General features: G+C 42.0%; 2 protein-coding genes and 1 long non-coding RNA gene across 3 annotated transcripts; 2 read left to right on the top strand and 1 right to left on the bottom strand.

The window, feature by feature from the left end:
- Positions 1-2,426: 2,426 nt before the first annotated feature.
- Positions 2,427-17,130, bottom strand: LOC142935269 (uncharacterized). Its single transcript, XR_012947818.1, has 3 exons — positions 16,688-17,130; positions 14,573-16,031; positions 2,427-3,478 (listed from the first exon to the last, which is right to left on the bottom strand). It is a non-coding gene; the product is annotated as an uncharacterized LOC142935269 (long non-coding RNA).
- On the top strand, positions 8,663-15,736 carry nfil3 (nuclear factor, interleukin 3 regulated). The gene is made up of 2 exons (XM_076079486.1): positions 8,663-8,858; positions 11,768-15,736. Exon 2 carries the CDS (start codon positions 11,850-11,852, stop codon positions 13,221-13,223), a length of 1,374 nt encoding a protein of 457 aa, XP_075935601.1. The 5' UTR covers positions 8,663-8,858; positions 11,768-11,849; the 3' UTR covers positions 13,224-15,736.
- On the top strand, positions 16,728-25,789 carry auh (AU RNA binding protein/enoyl-CoA hydratase). The gene is made up of 10 exons (XM_076079488.1): positions 16,728-16,990; positions 17,905-17,972; positions 18,266-18,353; positions 18,692-18,778; positions 20,245-20,337; positions 21,313-21,369; positions 22,066-22,253; positions 22,443-22,493; positions 23,051-23,098; positions 25,207-25,789. Exons 1-10 carry the CDS (start codon positions 16,777-16,779, stop codon positions 25,282-25,284), a joined length of 972 nt encoding a protein of 323 aa, XP_075935603.1. The 5' UTR covers positions 16,728-16,776; the 3' UTR covers positions 25,285-25,789.

Raw genomic sequence — 25,789 nt, forward strand, 5'->3', positions numbered from 1 at the left:
GACTGGTGGAAATGGATGTTGAGCTGGGTGAGTGCATACTTCAGTCGAGAGACTGTCCACTCTGAAATGCGGGATGTATGGGCCCGTCGGAGCGTTGGCGTGGGGAAGAAGTGTCGCTGTGGTTTTGGCCGTTGCTCGAGCGGCTGAATCTCGAGGGGGTGGAAGAACGGCGTTGTGGAGGGACGATATCCCTCGGGGATCTCCTCCTGGGGTTGTTGGAAGGCGAAGGGCCGACGACTTCGGAATTGTCCGAGGATAGGGTTAGCTGTGGCTAAAAGTGAAACTGGTGGGGGGTTGGAATAAGTCAGAGAATGCTGGAATTGTCTGCTGGCGGAGCTGTGGAAATGAGGCGCGTTTAAGATGGGATGGCAACGCTAATGGGGGTAGGGGTGGAGGAAGGGGGGGGGGGGGGGGGGGGGATAGGCAGGAAGAAACAACTGTTGCGTCCCTGGCAAGAAAACCAACCCCGAGCTGCTCCCTTAGCTGTGCCATATACCTACCTGTTCTGTTGTTGGAGCGGTCTGTGCAGCTGGGGTAGCCGGTAGAGGTGGGAGGAGTTAGCCGAAGTTGGCCGAGGTGGGTGGAACTGGAAGGTAGAAGCTGGAAGCTGGGAGACTGTGGCTAAGTGGATAGCAGGGCCGTCTTTCAATCAGAGGGTCGGCGGTTAAATCCCCGGCTCCGGCCCTGCTAGTCGCACGTCGATGTGTCCTTGAGCAAGACACCATAGGCAGTTGTGCCTACGGTGTAGAAATGTGATAGACTCTGAATTGTAAGTCGCTTTGGATAAAAGCGTCTGCTAAATGACTGTAAAGTAATGTAGAAGTAACAGAACATGAAAGGATGCCAGGATGGATGTGCCTGGGTTAATCATGAAGTTAGGGGGAAAACATTGCGAGGAGATGTCTCTGGCGCGGGGGGAGCATGACGGCCAAAGTCAGTATGACATGGGACAACTTAAGGCAGGACGCGGTCGATTGCCCTTCTCTAACACGTCTAAATTGAGGCCAACAGCAGACTGAAGCAGCAGCCTAACTTACGCTAAAACACCATCTCCTACTGAATGCCATATATCTGACTCCCGCATGTAGTTTGACAGATATTTAATCTTGGCTCGTCTTGAAGAGGATCGATTCATAGCCTTGGTACCGGTCTCATTACCCTAATCGGGTACTTATTGGCCGTATTAAACTCAGATTAAAGATTCACGATCAGAATATACGACCTGGCCCTCTGGAGGAACTGATGTAGATGGATGGGCTTCTTCCGTCGTGTGACGCGACATGACGTCATCGGCGCGCGCCTGACTGGCGCCGGGAACCGGAAGTGCTCTGGAGGCTCGGAGAGCGAGCGCGGCGCTGTGCTACCGGGCCTGAAAAGTTTGGAAAGTTGCGCTTTGTAACGGACTGATGTAAAGGACTGTTGCGTTGGATGATTGCTTTCTTCGTTTGAGAGACTGTCCGCTCGGAGAAGTGGGATATATAGAGACTGTTGGGGCCTCGGAATGGCGAAAAAGGGTCACGGTGGTTTCACCGGTCGTTCGAGCGCCTGGAACTCCGGCTGTCGGGAGAGCGGCGTGGGTGAAGAATTGAGAGGATTAGGGTCGAAAGATGGGATTCCGAATCGGGATCTCCCCCGGGCTGTTGGACGGCGGGGGCGGACGGCTTCGGAGTTGACGGAGGATGGTTATCGAGAGCTGCGGGGAATGAGGATGGCTAAATGCAGCCGAAGTTGCTAGCGACGAGCGTGGTGAGAAAACGAGGGAGCTTCAGGATATGGCTGGTCGTCCGGAAGGGTTGAGGAGAGCCTTTGTGAAAGGTAAGCGGTTTTAAGATGTTGTCTGTCGTATGAAAGCTGAGTCAGGGAGCGTCGCTCGTCTGTCTTGCGTCGTATGAAAGCTTGAAGCTGAGTCGGAGAGCGTTTGTTCGTAGGGGAGCGTTTGCTCGTAGGGTTCGAGGTAGGAGCGTGGGGTAGGGATGGAACGTTGCTCGTCTGCTGCGTCAGAGAGCGTTGCTCGTCTGTCTTGAGTCGTATGAAAGCTGAGTCAGAGGAGCGTTGCTCGTCTGTCTTGAATCGTATGAAAGCCGAGTCAGAGAGCGTTACTCGTCTGACTTGAATCGTATGAAAGCTGAGTCAGAGAGCGTTACTCGTCTGGATGTGGGGTGGGGGTGTAGGGATGGAGCGTCTGCTGAGTTAGAGAGCGTCTGTCGTACGTCATGTGAAGACGAGAGTCGAAGAGGGAGTGAACGAGTTCGTTGTGCTTAAATACTCTGTGTGGAAGAAATGAGCGGTGTTCTGGGCGTGGCCCCGTTCCTGAACTACGTTTATAAAATTACATTTATAACCTACAATGACAACAAAAAGGTTTTTATTCATTTTCCGTTGCTGCATGGATTATAAGAAAATGCAACAGCGTTGTATTGTATTGCCTGTTCAGTGCAGCTGAGTGATTGTAACGCGTCATGTTTATTTTGAAAAAGAAAGCACTTCATTACATTTCTTTCAGGATATACATAGGTGTGTAGTAATGGCATAGAACCGACAGCAAGCGTTCCAAAAGTAGCTACAAAAAAAGACCAGTAGGTGTCACACTGTGTGTACATATTGATAGGTCTGTACACTAAATGTAATATGTTGACAGCTAGACCAAAAAAACAATTAGTTTATTCAGTGAATAATCCCCAGGGTCAGTGAGTGTCATATGAAGCATCAACTATTGTGCAGTAAATGGGTTTGGGACATCTCAGTATCAGATAGAATCAAGCTCTCCCTGCACTGTAGCCTGCTTCAGCTGTCATCACATGGAGTTACTTGATAACTAGCAAAACACAGTGTAAATCTGGAGACGGGTTAGAGATCCACCCTACGGTCTAGTTTAAAGAACCCCCTAGTATTCATGTCTACTCAAGCAGAATGACTACATTCTTAACTAGCCGAATCTGAGTAGGAAAAAAGGGGCATTGGACCTTTGCAGCCCTTATATTGTCATTTAGCACAATTATATCTGTAGCTTTGAAATTCAGCAAATAAATAATATCTTGTATGTGTGTATGTTTGCCTGTGTTTAAACATGTATTAAATATGCAACTGATACAGAGTACAAACAGTATTTTTAAATCATTCAAAAGTGAACATCAAACACATCTGCAGACAGTGCCTGAAGTCTTTCTAGTTAAACACACCTGGATTCTAGTCAAACACAGAAAGGCATTACCTGAAATCTTTCCAGTTAGACACAGAAAGACATACCTGAAATATTTTTTATTCAACTCAGAACACATAGAAGGTGAACACACTAAACTGAACTGCTATCCTCTTTCGGGCAGGGAGCTCAAAAGGTCCAGGGCTGCAGACAGTCCACCAGCCACCTCTGTACACAGGACGTTCATCCCTGCACTAGAGGCACATGTCTTCACAAATGTCTTCTTACGTGGTCTACGAAGTCCTTAATTCCACGTTGAAAACGCCATGGTAAACAGCACTGTCAGAGAGTAGAGAAATGTCCCAATAGTGGTGTGCAAATTGTTGTTTAGCTGCTGCCTGGTGCTCCACTGTGGAAAAGAGTTTTTTTTGCCAAACAGTGACCCTCGTGTAAAAGAGGTCCTTACTTCCCAAAGCAGCCTGCAGCCTCTGGCTAAAGATCAGCTGGCAGTTATTTTTGGGCATCCACCCAGAGCCCTTTGATTGGGGAAACCCTTGCCTAAATAATCTAAACAAATCATCACATGGCTTGTGTAACATCAGTTACATATTATCATCATCATATCAATGCACTTCAAGCAGTCCTGGGCTGGGCAATATGGACAAGATCAGATCTCACGACAACTTTACCAAATATTGTCTGTTACCATCTGTTGCCGTTTTTTTAATAACATAATACATAAATAAATTTGGTAAAGTTGTTTCGTCACAAAGAACAGAAAACAAGAAATCAAGCTGAATTTCAGTTTTTTTGTTTTTTGCCCTAAATTCAAAAAACAAAAAACAACCTGTTTCTGCCTGTGTCAATCCAATGCAAAAACATAGTTTCCATTTTCTGCTTTACATGCAAAATATCGTCGCAATGTCAGCATTTTTGTTTTTTCTTGTCCTTATTTGCATATTTGGTATCGAGGTAATCCAAAAAATTGTAATCAGATTACATTACTTGGGTTGATAGTTGGATAAGGTTACTGATTTTCTGACAGTAAAAAAGATTACTTTTTTAAAGTTCACCTCCCAATCCTGCATTTGAGATACTAAATTTTGATACTAAATTTGTATAAATACTTGATTGCTTCATGAGGCAGAATTCCGGTGAAACGTGCACAATGTGAATCCACAGAACGCTCTCTCACTAGCCCGACACACAGACCGTGGCTCTCATTGCATTCCTGGTACCCCAGAAGAGGACGTACGATGTCCCGCTTAAACCTCACTAATGACATTGGATCAAATTTCACCAACAGGGGTTCCTTTAGGTCCACAAACAGAAGTGAGGAAGATGTCTTTGTGCAGCCTGTTGTGGTAGTGTCACTGTCACTTACAGTGGGAAATCCTCTCTTGCACTCACTATTCATGTTTGGGAATAAATAAATAACTACAGTGCCTTTCAAAGACAAGTGACAATTGCAAGTGACACATTTTTTTTAAAGAGTTTTCCAGAGACTCACAGGGGTCGCCAATTGGCGGACCGCGGTCTGGATCCGGACCCAGACGCCGTTGTATCCGGACCCAGGACCTAAAATCGATTTTATTTTGACAGGGCGCTTCTATTTTAACCGGCGCAGCTTTTCCAGCCTTTATGGCACTTGTTCAGCGGTTCAGGAAACACACCGACCAATGCGTTGTAAATCACATCACGTGATGCAGCTCAGCCAATCAAATATGGGTATTTTGACAAGTTTCCTGATTCGAGTGAGATGTACACACACCGGGGGAAAGACGAGGAAAGAGAAGGAAGAGCAGGAGAATAATACGTGAGTCAGAGAAGTTCACATGACGTTCTCCAAAGGGAGAAAAGTGGTCAAAGAGACCAGTCTTTAACCAAGAATGAACAGACTCTTATAGGTTTATTCTTCACACGGACAGTTTATAACCAGTGTGTCTCACATGTTTAGAGACCGGGACGATTATTAAAAGCAGTAAATGAAGCGACACTACGAGACAAAGCACAACTCTTTTGAGCAAACGTACCCACTCACATCTAAATGAAGTCACAGAAAATAAACCTAAGAGCCCAAAATGATCAGAATCCTAACACATGAATTCACTGACCAACAATGATGTTCAGAGAGAATAGAGCTGAAACAAGTGGTTTAATAACCACAGATAAAGATCATGCACAAACATTTCTCTTTTTAGAAGATGAGAAAAATATAATATTGTGGCTGTTTTTATTGACATCACTTCACACCTGAATGAACTGAATTTAAAGCTGCAGGACAATTCAGTGAAATAAATTTTTCTAAAATGAATTACTTTATTTTAAGATGCACATTTTTGAAAAGCTTTCTGTTATGTCAGTTATTTTTTAATCCAGCTCTTATTTTACTTGAAATGAGAAGAACATTTATTTATGTATTATTTATAATCCATCCAGTTAAATTTGAAAGTGAGAATAATAATTGTTAAAATATAATTGATGTGTACTTTCTTTATTTGATTTGACAGTTGTTGACTACACAGAGACGTTGTTACTACTAGGCTTCTTGAATATATATATATATATATATATATATATATATATATATATATTTATGGCACTAAATAGCGTGAGTTAGATATTATTGTAATGTTCCGGAACTTTGCCCGAGGAGATTTTCTCAATCTGGACCTTTTGGAATTTTAATTGAATACCCCTGCACTAAAATGTAGCTGTGTCAATACCCTGTATTTTGAACACTGGCACTAGACAGCTAAAGTATCTCCATTTGATGGCAGGGTGCAGCCATAAATACATGGTTCCTTATGAATGTTGAATGTTTGACGTGTTGGGACAAACAGGCCAACAGTATTTGTCACACAGTAGCTTCTTATACCGTTGTTGTTCTTTGTATGTTGTTGTTTTGTGTTGCTTGGAAAAGTTGAGGAGAAAATGATTGTTAGAGAGGATATACTCCACCATTAATCCTCTGATACGGGCTCATGTAAAGGTCACCCTGTGTGTGAGGCCTGTCCACACTACTCCGTTTTTACTCCGTATTTGCTAAGTTTACACTGAGCGCCCACACTACGCCGGAGTTTTGGAGCACCCTAAACTGAGGAATCTGAAAACTCCGCCGAGGTTGGAGGTATTTGAGAACTCCGGGGTTGCGTTTGCGTGTGGACGGTCAAATACGGATGTGCTTAGAAAAAATTACGCCCACACCCGTGTTCGCTACTGGATTGGTTCTTGGCAACCATGACGTCTCCGTCCCTGATTCGTCACACTCACTATCACGTGACCCGTACCCGGAAGAAAACAAACTGGGCTACCAGCGATTCATTTCAACATGGATAACTAATTGCAAGCGTTGCTGCTAGCACAACAGCTACATGATGTTGCTGCTAGCACAACAGCTAGCAGCAGCTAGCAGCTGTTGTGCAGTAAAAGTCTGCATTTCTGTGGAGGAAGCAGCTGTTATTGGAGTGATTAACGAGCGGCGTGACCGGCATCGGCCCTATGGAGCAGCTCGTTGTTTTTAGATTCTAATGAGAAGACACGCTGCACTAACGTTTTACTTCTTCCGTTTGGTAGCCTTGAGAGACCTTAGTCTGTAAGTATGTATTTATGAAGCATGAAAAGATGTACGTAGATATATTCTATTCGCGTGTTTAGTATAACATTTGTGTTGTATTAAATGCTAATCGCGGTTAGCATTTCTCCATTGGCGGTAATGTTAAAATTAGCTTAGAAGCTAGCTAGGCGGACATGTTACATGCTGGCTATATCATGGATTGTTGTTTTGTATTCATGTAATGTGTATAGGGACAGTTTGTAAAGCCATATTTCATATTGTGTTTCCACAGTTTTACAAATAAGAAAGATTCACACTGAAGTCTTGAAACTCTTCTATGGATTCCATGGTCTTTATTTCACGGATCTACTGTTAGCGATCTGCTAAGCTTTCCTGCACGAAGCAAGATCAGAATAGAGTGAGAGACGTGTGTTGACCACATTTATGGACCCATATTCTAGTAAACGTTTACGTGTAAGTGTTGATTTTAAAGTAAATTTGATGTGAGAGAGAGAGATAGACCCGCAGCGCTGTAATGCTAATCGCGGTTAGCATTTCTCCATTGGCGGTAATGTTAAAATTAGCTTAGAAGCTAGCTAGGCAGACATGATGTTCAGAGCTACTAGTGAGAACAGACATCAACAACACGGAGGAAACGAGTGAGAGACCACATTGATGGACCATAATCTAGTAAACGTTTACGTGTAAGTGTTGATATTAAAGTAAATTTGGAGCGAGAGCGAGAGACCCGCAGCGCTGTTACTACGTCTGAAAAATAAAACTTCTAAAACTTTCCACGAACTGTCTGTTTGAGTTTATAGAGGGAGATTTTAGAGGAAGATCTTAAGTATCAAATACAACCTTTCATTATTAAAGACTACTTTATTACTCTGTCGTATTTTATTTTTTTTAACTAAGCAAGCAATCCACTTCCTGTTTACACCGTCACGCGCATGCCCAGTGTACGTTAATGGTCACGTGCTGTCTGCCTTCGAAGGCTGCCGTGTGGACGCAGATCAACTCGAGAATGATGCTGAAACTCCCATGTGGACGGAGATCGTTTCTATTTGACAAATCTGCATCCAAGGAGAAACGGAGTAGTGTGGACAGGGCCTGAGTGTAATGTGGAACAGTGATAGGCTGCGATGGCTGGTGCTCACATTCAAACAGGGCATGAGAACACAGTGGGGCAGAGACTCTGTAATACAGCAGCCATCTTAACTCTGAACTCCAGATACAAGCGGCACCTAAATGTACTGTACACCAGCTATCCAACAGTGAGCCCTAGAGGTGTTTTGCAGAATGAGCAAATGAAGTGAAGCAACACAACACAGAATTGGCTGGAACATAAATAAATGTTCATAAATGTTTTTGTCTTTGTAATTATCTTGTTCTGTTGAGAAATTCAGATTTCCCACTTGCCTGTTTTACATCTTTTTTTGTATTGTCTCACTTTATCCAAATTCATTAAATAATGTAAAAATGTTTCAACATGTTTGTAATTCTTCTACATTTTAATTATACTTGAATAATACTCATTATCGTAGTAGTGCAGCTAGTTGCATAAGTGTATTCATTAAATCACACACGCAGTGATCAAACAACATTTGATATATTAGATATAAAATCAATCAATATAATGTGACCACATATCTGACTATATAGTACAAGCCCTCATATAGTGCAGATACTACCAATTTACTGTACATATGTTAGACTTTGTTTGGAAAGGTGCTTGTTTGTATATTAGCAGGAGCAGTGACACATTAAATGCCTCTGTAGGATTTCGTAAAATCGACGCACCTAAAAACCCCACGCGGTTTGTGGATGACGGCATGCAGTTTATATGCGATTTGAGCTCTCTGTTGAGGCCAAGATTCATTGGCTAAAATTGGACAATGCCGCGTTCCGATTGGTTACGGCAGCTGTCGTTCAATTTCAAGCTGCCAATGCACTTAACCGCTGACCTACTAACACAGATCCATGGCTCTGACTGCAGCCACCTTGAGAGGAAGAAGCCGAGGGAGGAGAGCCAGGTACTTCGCAACTTGTAGGATTTCATCCACAGTTATTTCCTTATTAGCTGATGGGAAACTTCCCTTCTTCTCTGGGCGAGTTACGCGGAGGAACACCAGACCAAACCCCCTGCCAGGTGATAGACAGGTAACGTTACAGTTTGTATTTGAGGTTAAAATGAAGCTGACCTTATTCTTACTTCTTAGAGAGAGGGTGTTGTTGCGTTCGGAAGAACGTCCCAGAATCTCAGCGGCGCAGAGCTAACGTTATCTTCTAACTCCGTGTCATGTGGCTAACGTTAACCTCTGTGTTTTATTGCGTAACGTCAATAAAACCCACTTCACATTTAGAACAGTCACGTTTGAGGTTCACAGCAAAGGTAGAAACAACGCTCAAGTTCGAGGTGAATGTGTGTTATCTCTTTATTGGCTGTTATTGTAACGTAACGATACGTGCATAAGCATTAGCTGATAAAAGCAGGATAATGGCTGGTAAATGAGACATGTGTCTGATCGTATTCTCGTGCACGTAACGTTCTCTTTGGGCCCTTTGGAGTCCAGGAGTTTACGGATTGCGACACTGTTATATACCCAGAATGTCTAGGTGGCTGGCGGCAACGTAACGTTATCAGAGCCGTGTGGCTGCTGCCGCTGTGGTGAGTCCATGTTATTGACCCAAGTAGCGTTAACAAACAGCGTGTTGTGTGCTGCTGTTTATCCGACCTCACATCATCATGGCTTACTTTTTAGGGCGTAGATAACCTCCAGTGTCATGAGTGATGTCAACAGAGTGAATGCCCACATTGTCTCGGCACAGCCTGTTACACATAGCGGAACATGTCTGACACGTATTCAGTGTTTATTACGAGATGTTTGAACTTACACACACACGCACACACACGCAGAGCACACACACAGAGCACACACTGGCTCTTATTCTTGTTTCCACACCGGCAAACACTGATAATGTCTGCAGCCATAAAAGTAGCTGGCAGTCGTATTCCCGGGCCGCAGAGTTGACTGTGTTGTCCGGACACAATGAAGGAGTCTGGGACAATAGGACGTGTCCGCTCGCGCCCGATCCCTCAGTGCGCGTTCAGTCTCTGCTGAACCGACGGTGACCTCCTTCGATGCCCCCCAATTGAGCTCTCACGTTGCGGTAATTTTACCACCCATTTTTAACCACGTGTGATCCAAATTTAGTCTTGTTGTCATACGTTGCCTCGTTAGAAACGATCCATGTACATCTGTCAAAATAGACCAAATAAATCAAACCAGAGAGTGGATCTGTCACCTATGGCTGTTTTTTTTATTTTAAATGGTAATATTGAGCTTTAACACTTTGGAGACTACCAAAGTGTATTTGGGATCATATTACATCTCATAATCTCATTCAGTCCATTCCATAGGAAACGTAGCAGGCTGAACATTAGTCTATGTGACATGTAGTAATCATGTTTCTGCCTTTATCAACTCCTTCATGGGGACAAAATGAGGACACAACGTTGTGCGAGACATGTATTTGGGACATTTCACCCCCCCCCCCCCCCCCAGACCTTTCCTTCTACCTTCTACAATGAACTTTCTTTCTATAAAGCAACATCTTTCTGCAGCAGTCATCGTTCACGTTTAGTTCTGTGGGAGTGTGTTAGGAGGACTGTGTCCTCAGGTTACAGGCTGTGTGTTTCTGTGTTCGAGCTTCTGCCGGGCCACGTGTTACGGTTACAGCTGTCTGTAGTCCTTTGTTCCTTCTTCTACTCTGGATGTATGGGAGCTGTGGAAGTAGCATTCCACTTAAAACAATTATTTTAAACTTGAGGGTAGAAATTAGTTTAAAACTGTATACAGATGTCATCTGTAAGGTGATACATTTAAAGGAATACTTCACCCACTAAAGCACCATTTGTATATCAGTTAGATTGATAGATATGTACTTTATTCATCCCCAGGGGGAAATTTGTTAGTAAAAATAAAAATATTACGTATGAAAAATGCACAATATATACAATAAAATAACAAGAGTAAAACATATTAAATATTAAATATTGTGTTACCTTGGATTCTCTAAGAGAACTTAGTTTTTAGTCGTGCCTCCACAGTGAACGGAGAATCCAAAAATGGAGAAACGTCTTGATGAATTGAAGTAAATCGTGTGCTCACTGCTTTACAAACACACAGAATCTGTGTAGGCGCACTACTCACACAGACAGTCGTGGCTTTTTGAATGGTACATGCTTTGTTAAACATGACCCCATTTACTATAATTCATCATGACTTCAATATAAATTAAGATAAATCAATACGTGTTCACTCCAGCGATCTTGCTTTAGTTCTCCACCTCAGCATCTGTGAAAACTAAACAGTCAGCCATCGATCATCTCGTCCACTTCCTCAGCACATACGTTGTTGTTGATGGGCTGCATGTCGGTTACTCTACCCACAAATCTGTGTGTGTGTGTGTGTGTGTGTGTGTGTGTGCGAGTCTTAGCTTGTTAAAAAATGTAAGTTAGTTTCTGTCACTGAAAAAAACGTATATAGGAGAGGAGAGGAGGGCAGGAGAAATAGAAAGATGAAACAAGCTTCCAAACACTCTGAATGGGACTCAAATTGGGTTGAAGTACCAGGATCCAAGCTTTGGTTGTACTATACTTCAAGTGATACGTTTTTAAGTTTTAAAACAATGACGGCATTGTTGTTGTGGAAAGTGACTTGTTAAACTTTATTTAATATTCATACGCTTACACTCTCACACACACACACACACACACATAAAAAGAGAGAGAGAGAGTGTTAAAGGACAAGTGTCAGTCGCCTCTCACTCTGTCAGTAAGAGAAACAGATCTCAGTCAGATATACAGCTGCTAGAAAAATATATTTTTTCTAGCGGCTGCTGGAAGATATTTCGTTGTGTTTGGCAAATCATTTAGCAGCGCCGCTGATGAATGCATATAGGGGACACAATACCTTCATGGAAATACATTCCTTATCTTGAACTTGAAACTTTGTTTTAACTTGACAATGATATCTAAACCTCTCTCATTGTCTATTATTCCACAGATTTTCTCAACTCAAGTGGATTAATCCGATGTGGCAGTTACTATTGCTGCATTCCAGCATGATGGTGTACAGTTAAAGACCTATGAACATATTGACAGAAGCCAACAGTGATAACATGCAATCAATCAAGCAAGAGGTGGACTCCGCTGAGCCCTACAGTGGAGAGGATGCCCTGGTCCTGGCTTTACAAGGGGCTAGCAGAGACATGATGGGCCACCAAATCTCTGAAATTCCGTTCAAGGCTAAAACTTCCTGTCGCAGGAAAAGAGAGTTTATCCCGGAGGAGAGGAAAGACAACCTTTACTGGGAGAGGCGTCGCAAAAACAACGAGGCAGCCAAGCGCTCCAGGGAGAAGCGCCGCATAAATGACATGGTTCTTGAGAACAAGCTGATGGCCCTCGGAGAGGAAAATGCCTCCCTCAAGGCTGAGCTGCTGTCACTGAAGCTGAAGTTTGGCCTCGTGAGCTTGGCAGCGTACGCCCAAGAAGTCCAGAATTTATCCAGCTCCGCCAATCTCAACCTCTACCAGGAGTTTGCTCCATCCAATGCTGGCCAAAGTTCTTCCAGCAGGGTTTTGGAGCCTCATCACTTGCGCAGCAGCTGCATATCAGTCATCAAGCATTCGCCTCACATGCCCGAGACTTGTACTGCAGCTCAGGATGACTTTGGTATCTGTAGGACTGCAGATGTCAAGCAGGAAGCAGCGGAGAGCGGCAACTATGCACAAGAGACAAGCAGTCCCTACGAACTCTATAGAAACTACATGGCCAGCCCTTTGTCTGGGGTCTACTCCCAGCCTGCTTCATTCCTGCAGCTCACCAGGTCGTCCAGTAACTCGCCCAGGAGCTCGGACGACGGTGCCGTAAGTAAGTCATCAGATGGCGAGGACGAGCAGCAGGTCCCCAAAGGGTTGACGCCGGCTGTAGCCGATCCAAGCAGCGTCATCGTCTGCACACACAAAGTGCCAGAGGCCAGCTCTTCAGCTTTGCCCCATAAACTGCGGATCAAAGCCAGAACCGTCCAAATCAAAGTGGAGCCCATCGACCCTGAATACGAGACCTCTGGGAAGTCCTCCTCACCCGTCAGAGGTTCAGAGGGAGGATGCTGCCAGACCGCTCAGGACTCCTCCCCGTGCCCTTTGTCATTACAGGTCACCAACATGCAAGACTGGACCCATCAGTCTGAGCAGTGGCACAAGAACAGCACAGAGACACATCAGAATGGCTGCCAGAGTAGAAGGCTGACCATGAGCCCCGTCTCAGATACAACCACTGTGGAGGTAAAAGAACACTCGGACGCCGCCGGCTGGTTTCTAACACAGGGCCCTGCTGAAATGTTTGTGAAGATGGCCTCCCTCAAAAGACCGATCACAGCACAGCAAGGGTCTGTGATCGAGTCAACCAAAAACCCCGCTGACCATCATGAGTCATCATCAAAACGATGGTCCTCTGCATGACCTTTTTGTATTTTTTGCATTTCACTGTATTTGTTGTTGCACTGTGTGGTTGATATTGGTTTCGATTACTGCAAATAAAAGGTTTTCAAATACTAGCTGTTGGAGCACAAACAAAGGCTGTTCACTAATATAGGCTGGTTAATAATCAAATGACCTGTCCTGTAATAGTTGACATGGTGAATTCAGTACAACAGTCATGTCATCCTCACCACTCTGCTCCTCAGTTTCTCCTGTAACACAGATTTTCACTCACATTCTTTTGACCTCTTTCATTTTTTAGATTGAAAGCCTACCAGGATTATGTCCTTTTAAGTAGAAACATAACTCTTCTTTTTTACAATTTATTACCTTAAGGAAGCGTAAAGGGTTTTAATGTGCAGGAAAAGTTGCATTTCATTACTGTTAACAGTAACTTGATCAAGGATAGGAACAAACTTCAAGCTGAAAGTGACTGGAATTCATTTGTGATTGAAAACTTGATTTCTCTGAGTGACAGCAGCAGAGTAGTGAGCATGACACGACTCTTCTACTGATCATGTTAGTGCTGAAATATAGATTATACTGAATTCATTCAGTGTGATGTGCTTCCATGTCTAACAGGTTCCAATGCATTATCAGCAAATGAAAACAGCGGATAAGAGCAGGGAGGCTTTTTAGTTATGATCAAATATAGTTCTAATCTTGTGTGTTTGTGTGTGTGTATATTATATGGATATATATATATATATATATATATATATAAATACTACTGTTCAAAAGTTTGGAGTCACCTGTTATATTAGTGTTTTTTCTTTCCTTCAATAATGGCAGATATAAAAAGACACATTTGAAATACTTTTAGTCCAAAAAGAAGAATGAAATGATTCAAACTTCCAAGTAGTAGACTTCCACACAGTGGGGACCATATTGTTGTAACCATTTGAACCATGTTCTCAAACTTCAAAATTAAGCATTTTTTTTAGCAACTCTCCTGTTAATTCCAGCTCTTTGTAGGCATTGTTGTGCACTTGACACTGAAACAGGAACCTGTTCCCATTCCAATGTGCAGCTTCTTCTACTAATGACTGAAGATTTCTTCTGTAACTGTTGCTCAGAGGGATCCTTCATCAGGATAGTCGGCCCTTTGTACAGCACTTTGTCTCCGTGTCCAAAACATGGCTTTTTTGGAAACCCTTCTTACAAAATCAGATCTATTTGTAAAGACAACTTACTTCAACTAAAGGCATGAAAGAACATTGACAAATATAGAATAGTGCTCTCAGCCGTCTGACTGTACCCAATCAAGTATGTGTGGCAAGCATTTCCAAACTTTTGAACAGTGTGTGAATGTGTGAAGTTCTTATTTTTACCTAATTATTCATGCTGTCACAGGCTCTGTCCATCCGTGTCCTGAACGCCGCTCTGCAACTAAAGGCTCCAGTTAACAGCTGTTCATCTTCACACATGTACCTAATGTAGTTTGGTTCATTTATCCGTTTGTATGTTGGTGTGGTGACACTGCTTTAAAAGGATCTTTATTTCATGGGTTTGTAATTTCTGAATTATTTGTAAAACATTTCCTGGAAAGAACAGTGTACATTGATACTAAGTACCGGGAAATAGGTCTTTACACTAACTGCTAATGTAATCTAGAGGTTAAATAGTCCGTGTACAGCAGGTCAGCTACATGTTTAGCATGTTAAACTACGGAATTTCACACATAGGTTTGCAATATGAAATGAATAAATTGTTTCCCTGAGCTTTTCTTTAAGGACAGCTTAGCTGCCCCATATTTAATATCAAATTACAGTTATTTTTATGAAAATGTCTACGAATCAGGACCTAAATACAGCATTTGTGTTCTCTCTTGTACTAGTTGATTGTTTTAATGCTGCATACTTTCATCAGCACAGTAATACTGTATTCTTGTCTCTGCTGTAGTTTTAAAACACAGAGAGCTACACATGTTGACTTAACCTGAGTTTAGCGTCACATTTATATACACTCTGCTGCACTGGTTCACTATTTGCCAAACAGCCATTGCTTCTCTTTGGTTCTTTATTTGATTTTTGTTGATTATTTCAACCTTCCCGGCCACTGGTTAACTAAGAATCACAGTGGCTGGACAGTTGTGATTACCATCTGATGGAGCTGACAACAGAGTAACTGGACTTTATAAAGCTCTGACGGATATTCTAACACATTAAATCCTCAAATGTTAGAAAATGTACATTTGTATCAACAAAACGTCTCCAGAGTTTCAGAATTATACACAAACAGTTGTTTTTTCTTGTGTTATTAACTGATATGGAATCCAGAAGTGTCTGAGGTTAATCAAATGGCATACTGGCACACCCTAGTTGATATTCAAGTGCATTCCCTTGTTCCTGTCAGAAGAATGGTGTGTGCATTAGTTGTCATAGTTTGGAATATCTCAGTGAGGATGGTGATAACTCCAGCTATCTGTTTCTGAACACTTGTATTATTTCTTGTAATGGTGAGTTTTTGTTTACAATAAATGTCTTGTCACTGAATCAAGTATGTTTCTTTCTGTGTATTTATTTTTTCACATGATCCAAATCTAAGAGCACATGGGTTTGCTGGGTTTTTGAGGCTGATAATATTGATATTTGACAGTTTAATAAATGTGATGCTGACATTTTGGCTGTTTTGCCGTCACCTCTGAAGTCGTGTCATCAGGCAGTCAGGTCTCAAGTCAGATCTAACTGCTGACAACTGTGGGTCTCAAGTTATTTCCAAAGTGCAAGTCTGACTGAAGCCCAAGTTTGAAGTATAAAGTTCTGCTCAGTTATTTCTCCATCATGAGACCTGCGGAATAGAGAGCACACACCCACGTTTCAATCCATACTTTTCTTTATGAAACACTTCTATGGTAACATTGATCTTTTTCAAGCCATTCATATATTTTGCAACAAATCTGTTACAAACAGTGGCAGAATGGAACTAAATACATTTACTCAGGGACTGTATTTGAGTACAATTTTGAGGTACTTTACTGGTAGAGTATTTTCCTTTTATGCGACTTTGTACTCCATCTCAGAGGGAAATATTGTACTTTTTACTCTACTACATCTATTTGAAAACTTCTTACTAGTTAGCATGCAGATTCATATTATTAATATAAAATTAAATAATCAACTAATAAATTAGGATGTATTATTATATATTAGGTTACCCAACAGTATATACAGTAATTCATATTAGCTCCACCTTTACCAGCTGCAACACTAAAGAACATGAATGCATCAATAAATATTATCCAGTAGTGTATATTGTTATATCGTTCTGCACTTTGACTTGTGGTACTTCAAAGTATATTTTGATGCTAATACTTTTGTACTCACACTTAGGTAAGGTTTTGAATGCAGGACTTTAAATCCTACAGTATTAGAATATTTTACTTAAGTAAAAGATCTGAGTACTTCAATAACAATACTGTGGTATTTGTCTCGTGTCGCACGTACACTCTGTAAAGAAGTCACGTGATGCCAACACGTGACTGGGTTGAAAGTTGAAAGTCAAGTGACACTACTGCTCCTCCAAAGTCCTAGTCATGGCGGTCCAGGTAGGACGCAGAGCCCTGTTTCAAGCCGTCCGCGTGCAGGCAACAAGTCGAGAGAGTGCGCGCAGCCTCTCCTGCTCGAGACAGTATGTCGGTTTCGGTAAAGTCTCGCCTTCCTCTCGCCTTAACGGTTACGGAGCGCGACATTACAGCTCGGACCCGAAGGAGGACCTGCAAGTCAGACACCTGGACGGAGAAGACGCCGGTAAGTCCCGCCCAGAGTCCGTGCAAATTGTGTCGGTGGAGAAACGGTTGATATCGCCAAAACGGAAGTCCCTATAGCACTACATTTCTTATGAAACGGTGTAGGGACTCCGCCATCCCGACGCTAGTAGGGAGCCCTGCTTATCGTCAGAGTGTACGTGTTGAGGTCACCATTTTACGTGATAGCAAGTCCCACCCCTTCTTATTTCAAAGTGACACAAATAAACCTCAAGAAATAACAGTAGAGCATCTAGCTCTGTTCATGTGTACAGGTGCAGACCTGAGATAATAATAATAATAATAATAATAATAATACATTTTATTTATAGAGAGCTTTTCAGAATACTCAGACACTTTACATTAAAATCATCATATATATAAAAGCTATACACTAAAAACATAAAACACAAAGGATCAGCCTACATGATAAATCAGCCAGTTGTGCCTCATATGAACTAGTTGTAGATGGTCGTGAGACAGATCCAGGAACACCCCATGACTTACATTTCTGGGGAAACATTTAACTCTCTTTGTAAATATTAGTTGGCAGTAACTTTCTAAAATTACAGTTGTATTGATGTCTGACGGCTGTTATCAGTATTGTATTTATTATAATATGGTGTTAGTATAAAAATGTTTAAGTGTGTGGTTTCTACACCAACTGCCAAATCAATATGCTAGTATTATTGTGTTACTAGCATCGTATACGCTGTACTGAAGTCTACTGCATGCTGCAGGGACAGTTTACATGAAGTGATGTTGGTAGAAGATGCTTGTGTTTTCCAGTTGTGACATCATCACAAAATACATTTCCACCCTTGTGGACAATAACGATTTATTGTATTGTCTCATGTTATGAGATGATCTACATTACTGTGTCATAGTTAAGCAGCATGATATGACTCTGCCTTTCAGGTATTGTCGTTGTTGGGATAAATCGACCAAAAGCAAAAAATTCCATCAGCAAAAATCTGGTCAAAATGGTATGTATTGCCGTTTACCGTGTATTTATTTGAACATATCTATTTAACAATAATTTGTATCACTGGTGAAGCTGGGCTGATGTTCCTGTACCTCTTAACTCCCCTCATGTACTCCGGTTTAGTTTTTTTTTCTGATCTTGTAAAATTTCTGAGTTTTGCTTGAAATATGCAGTTTATTCATTATTTTGTAATTTCTTTTATTACAAAATGAGTTTTGTTTTTATTACATTTAAATCGTAAAACATTTTGAGAAATTGTGTTTTTGTATTTTTTATTTGAAAAATGTCTTTCAGATGTGTGAAGCTGTGGAGGATATCAAGAATAATAACAAAGTGCGCAGTGTCATTATATGCAGCTTGGTTCCAGGGATCTTCTGTGCAGGTACTCTCTCTTTGTTCATTTGGAGGGACATTGACTGTGGAATCTGCTGTTTTTAATGTCTTTTATTTTCCCTGCTGGGTCCTTAGTTGTAGACATTTTGCCAGTCCAAACTTCATGCATAATGTTGTGTATAATATTGTGTGTAATGTTTCATATTGAGATCTTTACTCTGAAATGCTGAGCAGGTATCGATCCAGCAGAGAGAATTCTGTATTCAGCTTTATATTCAGAAACCTTGATGGTGGAGCTCTGAACGACGGACCACGCTGCACTCCTCTGCTTCTTGTTTCAGGAAGCCACAGGCCTCTGGCTTCATGGTGCTTTGTCTCTTTGTGCAGGGGCCGACCTGAAGGAGAGGGCCAAGATGCATCAGAGTGAAGTGGGACCGTTTGTGTCCAAAGCCAGAGCACTCATCACAGAGCTGGGTAAAGAGCTAAAAAACATGATGAAATTCAGACTGTTAATGAATTCATTGAATATTCGTTGACTTTAATGTGTTCTACAAAATAGACGGTGATGCATGTTTATGCATCTATTTATATATCTATACATACACCACATGTCTTGTAGATACACCCAGACATTGTAGGCTCGTTATGTTTTTGTAACTTTCTCTTTTAATTAGCTTCGCTCCACTCCAGTACCTCATCACCTGCCAACTTAAAATGGTGTTTCCATAGACGTGGGTCTCTGGTGACTGGTTAGCTAAAATCGACCAGTGGAAATCGATAAGAGTGAAGGCAATGTCAGACTGAAGATGAAACTGTATAACGAGTTCTGTCTGATGTCAGATGAAGTTGGATTTGTAATTGAGGAGTTGTAGTCTGATGATGTTGGTTTAATGCAGGGGTCGGCAACCTGCGGCTCTTCAGCCCCTCTGCTGCGGCTCCCTGAGTCTACATCCACACTAATACGTTTTTGTTTTAAATGATCTCCGTTCACACGGTGTTTCAGCATCGTTTTCTAGATGATCTCCGTCCAGACTTAAACGCCTGAAATCGAATATCACGTGACTATTCACGTACACTGGGCATGCGGGTGGGTGCCGGTGTAAACAGGAATTAGATTAGTTGCTCAAAGCCGCTAACGTGACTTCAGACGCCGCTCCGTAGGTCTGATAACGCCGCTGGACACACTGCTCGCTAATCGCTCCAATAACAGCTGCTTCCTCTGCAGAAATGCAGACTTTAACTGGACAACAGCTGCTAGTAAAGACAACAAGGTCCTGACCTTAAATAAAAATGTTTTAATATTTTGTCACCTAAAATGTGCGTCACATCCTATTACACCTGTCAAGAGCCTTTCCCTGCAGGTGGCTAATCATGATTTGCAGACCCCCGCCCTCGGTAAACTCTATGGATAAATCCAAAAAAAGAAAAGTCACGGGGGAAAATAGAGAGTTTAATTCTGCGTGGACGTATTCATTTGCTTTCACTGCCAACGATGCTGACTTACCTGTATGCTTGAAATGTGCAAAAAAATGTAATGTTGAAAGACACTTCCAGAACAAGCACACAGCATTTGCTGAAAAGTATCACGCTGGAGATGAGCGACAAAGAGCGATTTCTCAACTGCTGCAGCAAACTCTCCTCTTCATAAGAGTTGGATATTGTTCGAACAGGTAAAATAGCAATAAAATGTCAAGAATTGTCTTTATTCTTGTTCTATAATTTCATAAATACAACAAAATGTAGTTTTTTTTATAAATAATATAACTATATACAAAACTTTATAAGCTGTGATATCAAATAGCTATTGCGGCTCCAGACACATTTTATTTGGTGGAAAATAGAGCAAAATGGCTCTTTGGATAATAAAGGTTGCCGACCCCTGGTTTAATGAGTACATTTGATGTGTCTTGATGGAAACTTTGTTGTCTTTTGTTTTACAGGTAACCTACCGGTACCAACAATTGCTGCGATCGATGGAACTGCCTTAGGAGGAGGCTTGGAAATGGCCCTTGCTTGTGACATCAGAATTACCTGTAAGACTCAGTGGACTGTGTTTGGAGGTCACAGATAAAGGCCTCTGGTCTATGTGCACAGTTCTTTGTTGTCTGGCAGAGCAATAGAATCAGTAGAAATGCTAACAGTATAAAATGATGAGGCTAATTAACAATAATGCCATATATGGGTTGTCTAGCACTTAAGCTTATTAGCTTAAGTGCTAGACAACCCATATATGGCATTATTATGAGTCTTCATCACAGCTGAGCATGCTGTAGCAAGAGAGATCAGCACAACTCTACAACAATCAGAACAGAGCCACTGGGTTTCATTGTTTTTAAAAAAAACAAGGAAATATCGTTGACAGCTTCTTACAACTGAATACAACCTCAAACTGTTGCACCTAAAGTCATTTGCTGCTGTGGTTCTGAAGTAGAGCGGGTAGCCCTTTAATCAGAAGATCGATCCCAGGGCCCTCCAGTCCGCATGTGGAAGTGTCCTTTGGCAAGATACTGAACCACAAATAGCTGGCCTGCTTGTGCATTAGTTTGGATCCCGATGGGTGAGCTGGCACCTTGCATGGCATCCTCTGCCATCAGTGTATGTGTCTGTAGATCCATGAATGTTGACATGTAGTGTAAAGCGCTGTGAGAGGTCAGAAGACTAGAAAGGCCCTATATGCATGCAAGTCCATTTACCGTTTGTTGCTAAATTTGCCAGCATCACAACTTGTATTTCCACATGGACTACAGATGATAGTTTAGTGTGTAATTGGCTAGCTTGTAAAGATCAATATGTTTCTGGGTTGTGAAAGTCATAAAAGCCCTCTCTATGCCTAGAAATGGCATTATTGATGCAGAAAGTAGGCAGGAAGTGTCTTGTTAGCTGAGTGGTTACAGTGCAGTAATATGTATTTAGTATTTTAAATCTTATAATACATCTATAATCATAGTGGTGGTGGTAGTAGTAGTATTTATGTGTAAGTGGTAACACTGCTCCTTTGATCTCCCCAGCCAATACTGCGAAAATGGGACTAGTTGAGACCAAACTTGCGATTATTCCTGGAGCAGGTAAGGCTGGATTCTTTTTATTTCTTGTCTTCCAGTAAGAATGTTTGTGTTGTATACAAACATCTGCACTTCAAGGGATTGCAGCAGGTATTGTGATACTCTTTAAAAAGAAAATCAGTACAGAATTGCAACTACTTACATGGAAAAGGCTTTGGCCTGCAAACAATAAAATCAGAAATCACATAAAAAAGTGTGCCATCCTGGTAGTCCAGCTACAATCTGCTCAGAACATCTAATGCAGAAGCTGGATATTACAGGCAACAGAACCATCTTCCTTTTGCAGACAGTGGAGCAGGAAACTGTTCCAGATACCACCTTCAGTGGTTTGGAGGTATCTGTTCTGGATAGCAATGACGTTTATATTTTACCAGATGTTCTAACACAGAAGAAAATGACTGCTGATAAAACAGTGACACCTGAAGACCTCACTGTATTTGTCAAAAGTTCACATCTTAAACATAAAGGCAAGTGTCGACCTGTTGATTGGAACCAACGCTCCCAAGATATTGGAACCTTGGGAGGTCATCATCCGCTGTGTGAATGGCCCGTCCACTATAAGGACAGTGCTGGGATTAAGATTCCTGATGGGCAGGTGGCACTTTGCATGGTAGCCCCTGTCAAAGAAGCTTCACATTGAGAAACAGTGTCTGTGGTTAAAGCCATGTTCTATCCTGGTTTCTCTTCACTTCTGTGCAGGTGGTACACAGCGCCTCCCCAGGGTGATTAGTGTCTCTCTTGCTAAGGAGCTCATCTTTGCTGCCCGGGTGGTGGATGGAACGGAGGCGTGTCGCCTTGGTCTTGCCAATCATTCAGTGGAGCAGAATGAGAGCGGAGATGCTGCCTACCTGCGGGCTCTGGAGCTCGCTCGCGAGATCAACCCTCAGGTAACAAGATAATTTCACTGACGAGACCTCTTTATCAAGGAAACTAATTTATACACTGAGGGAAAAAGAAAACGGTGATGAATGTCATGACTAGATTGCACTTATTCAAAACAATTCACAAGAGCAACTTGAATCCTTGTAACCTTTTTAAAAGGCTGACACTCTTTTTTTTTTTTTTTGGCTCCACAGGGTCCAATTGCAATAAGGATGGCAAAACTGGCGATCAACCAGGGGATAGAGGTGAGTGTTCTAGGTCAGTGCAGGACTGCTTTTATGGTATTGTAGGGTCGCTTTGGCTCATTTTCACAACGGTGTAATAATGAGACCTGGTTGCAAACACACATTGACTTCATTTTGTGATCTGTATGGCTTGTATAATTGAACACTGTGCTAAAATGTGGCTGTATTTAGTGAATTGAGCATGTGAGCAATGGCTTTGCTCTTCATATTTAAGTATATGACTTTGTGATTAAAGGTAAGAGGGAGGACGTTTGGCTGAACAGCTTTGCAAATTGAAGCTCTGTTGTGAAAATGAAGCCAAAGAACTTGGAAAATACTGTCAGTCCTACAGGAGTTTGGACCTTCCCTACCTTCTCCCACAAATGTGCCATGTTGCTCCCACCTTCCCCTGCAGATACTCTGATCACTCACCCCAGCAACACTGCTGGGGTGAGTGATATGCAGCATATGGTTGTTAACTAGAAAGCCTTAGGACTTGAGTCACATGAGAAGAAAATGTGAAAACATTTTCAGGTGCAGTGAGATCATTCACTAAAACATGCCACATTTTCTTTCAGGTGGATTTATCTACAGGTCTGGCAATAGAAGAAGCGTGTTATGCCCAGGTGAGTGATTAGAAAATCATTTCCTCTGACATGTCAGAAACATGGAAAAAGAAGGGATATTTAAAATGTTTCCAACTTTCGAGTGTCAACATATTATTTTCACATTGTTACCCGTTAGTCTTAGTCACACAGTTAATTGACATTTAACACATTTATTTAGATGACTCTTTTATCCAAAGCAACTTACAGTAACTGCATTCAACCATGTGGAAACAACCCCAAAGATTGCAAGAATCATTCAAGTACATCAACTTAAGCAAATATGCTGCCTTAGCTGGGAGGAAGAGCAGCTCGGTCTTATCAATGTTTAGCTTTAGGTGGTGTGCAGACATCCACTGAGAGATGTCAGCCAGATATGCAGAGATGTTTGCTGCCACCTGGGTTTCATACCAGGGAAAAGACAGAATCAGTAGCGTGTCATCTGCATATCTGTGGTAGGAAAAGCCATGTGACTTGTAAAGAGAGAAGAGGAGGGGATCCAGAACCGAACCCTGTGGGATCCTGCAACGTTCAGACACACGTCCTCTCCAAGGACTGCTCTAGCAGTGTGATATTCCTCTGTGACATCCAGGAGGGCAGTCTGTGGCTACATCCACACTAATGCGTTTCTGTTTTGAAACGAGGATTTAAAACAAACGATCGACATTCACACGGACGTTTCAGCATCGTTTATGAAATGATTTCCGTCCATACTAACACGCCTGAAAACGAATATCACATAACTATTTTATGTGCAATGGGTTGCTGGTGTAAACAGGAAGTAGATTGGTTGCTTAATAACAGAAAATACAAAAAAGGTCAGACTTGATACTTAAGATATTCCTTTATAATCTTCCTCTATATACTCAGACAAGTTTTATTTTTTAAACGTACCCACATGGCTGCAGGTCTTGCTCTTTCTCGCTCACACACACGCATCAAATTTACTTTAAAAATGAAGACTTACAAATCAAAGTTTTACTAGATTACGAGTCAATAAATTTGGTCAAAACCCGTCTTGTTCTCGTTTCCTCTCGGTTTTGTTGTTGTCTGTTCTCACTCGTAGCTCTGCTGGTGGCTGAAGTCTCTGTCTTACTGGAGAACATTTATGCTTTTGTTCCTTTACACTTTTTGTGTGGACATCACAATAGTTGTGCAGATTAAAATAAGCATTGCTTAGAAAAGGAACCATCACCCTCCTCAAAGCTGCAGTGACTTCCAAACATCTGCTTTTTAGGGCTGATAACACAGCTGGACACACTGCATGAATACCCAATCAATTAGCAAACACAGGTGTCCACCCTACCACACAACCCCAGAGTTTCCAAACGTACACGCCATTGCTAGTGTTTTCAAACTCTTTCGTTTTAGATGCTCTAAAACTCCGGAGTAGTGTGGACGCTAGGTGTAACTGTAGCAAAATATGTTTCAAAACGGAAACATACTAGTGTGGATGTAGTCTCAGTTGAGTGGCCTGCCTTGACTGGTGGGGATCAAGAGGGTTGCTTTGATGATGATATGCAGAGAGTTGAGTGAAAACCAAACCTTCAGGTATTTTAGAAAGAAATGGAAAAAGCGTGACACGTTTGTTATTCTTTACATCACAAGTTGAGTGTGAGTTTCTTTACAAGATGGTTCACTCTAGCTGTTTTTAGAGTCTTAGAACAGCTAGCTGTCAATGAGGTTAGGTGAGAAAGGAAGGAGGTCAGGAGTGATAGACTGAAGAAGGTGAGAGGGGATAAGGTCAAGAGGTGAGAAAGACGGATCAGAAGGAAGTTAGAAGAGGAACTGAAGAGTCAGCAGGTGGACGTGGAGAGGAGTGGATGTTGTTTATCTTTTCTTTTTTTTCTTCACAAAGTAATAAAGTTGCTCGGTTGAACGGAGTGGGGTGATCAAAGACGTTAGAGGAGATGGAAAAGAGTTGGAGAAGGAAGATTAAATGCGGGTGACCTACACTCAATACTATACCTGAACGCGTCCTGTGTTGTTAGACCCACATGGAGGACGGAAGCTGCTGCTGCTAACGTGCCTTCTTTTTATATTAAGGTTAAACTCCTCAAAATAACATGAGTGGACAAAATTGTGCAGGATCTCTCTTTTAGTACCGACACTTTTGTATTGTTTTTCAGGTGATACCAACAAAAGATCGATTGGAAGGTTTGTCTGCCTTCAAGGAGAAGAGGCGTCCTCACTTCAAGGGGGAGTGAAGCCACACTTCTTCCAGAAACCAAACACAGGGTTCTGCCTTCAGCTCTCCTGCTACTCACTGCTTCCAACATATATATGGGTGAAAACCCATACAGTACCCAGAGGACGTCTGTTTGACCGCAGGACATTAGGGTCGCTCCCGGCTGGTGTTTTTCCAGTGACTGGAATGTTCAGGTGTAAAGCACTTGCTGGGTATAATAACCACCTCCAAGCAAACTAACCAGTCATTGTCCACTGCTTACAATACTTAAAACTTACTTAACAAAGTTCAAATCTAAAACATGACTTACTTCAAATGGTTATTGCTCTTTGCAGTATGATTGGCAGTTAGTTACTAACCCTCTTGACTAATGAACTGAGAGCCATACACATTTCTGTGAATGCTTTACATGAATGATTCATGAGAAGGTTTGTTGCCTTTTTACTTTGGTAGCAATGTACCACTGTGTTCACACTGAATAACACCAGCGGTGTCTGCATGAAATAAAAAAAAAACAGACTAGG

The sequence above is a fragment of the Anarhichas minor genome, unplaced genomic scaffold (genome assembly GCF_050575085.1).
Source record: "Anarhichas minor isolate MPS153535 unplaced genomic scaffold, ASM5057508v1 ptg000073l, whole genome shotgun sequence".
Taxonomy (NCBI): domain Eukaryota; kingdom Metazoa; phylum Chordata; class Actinopteri; order Perciformes; family Anarhichadidae; genus Anarhichas; species Anarhichas minor.

Excerpts from the sequence above, each read along its gene's own strand:
- nfil3 (XM_076079486.1), top strand. The coding sequence starts at position 11,850 with ATGAACATATTGACAGAAGCCAACAGTGATAACATGCAATCAATCAAG.
- auh (XM_076079488.1), top strand. The coding sequence starts at position 16,777 with ATGGCGGTCCAGGTAGGACGCAGAGCCCTGTTTCAAGCCGTCCGCGTG. Across the intron at positions 18,779-20,244 it reads AGCACTCATCACAGAGCTGG|GTAACCTACCGGTACCAACA; the intron begins GTAAAGAGCTAA and ends TTTGTTTTACAG. Across the intron at positions 21,370-22,065 it reads TGCGATTATTCCTGGAGCAG|GTGGTACACAGCGCCTCCCC; the intron begins GTAAGGCTGGAT and ends ACTTCTGTGCAG.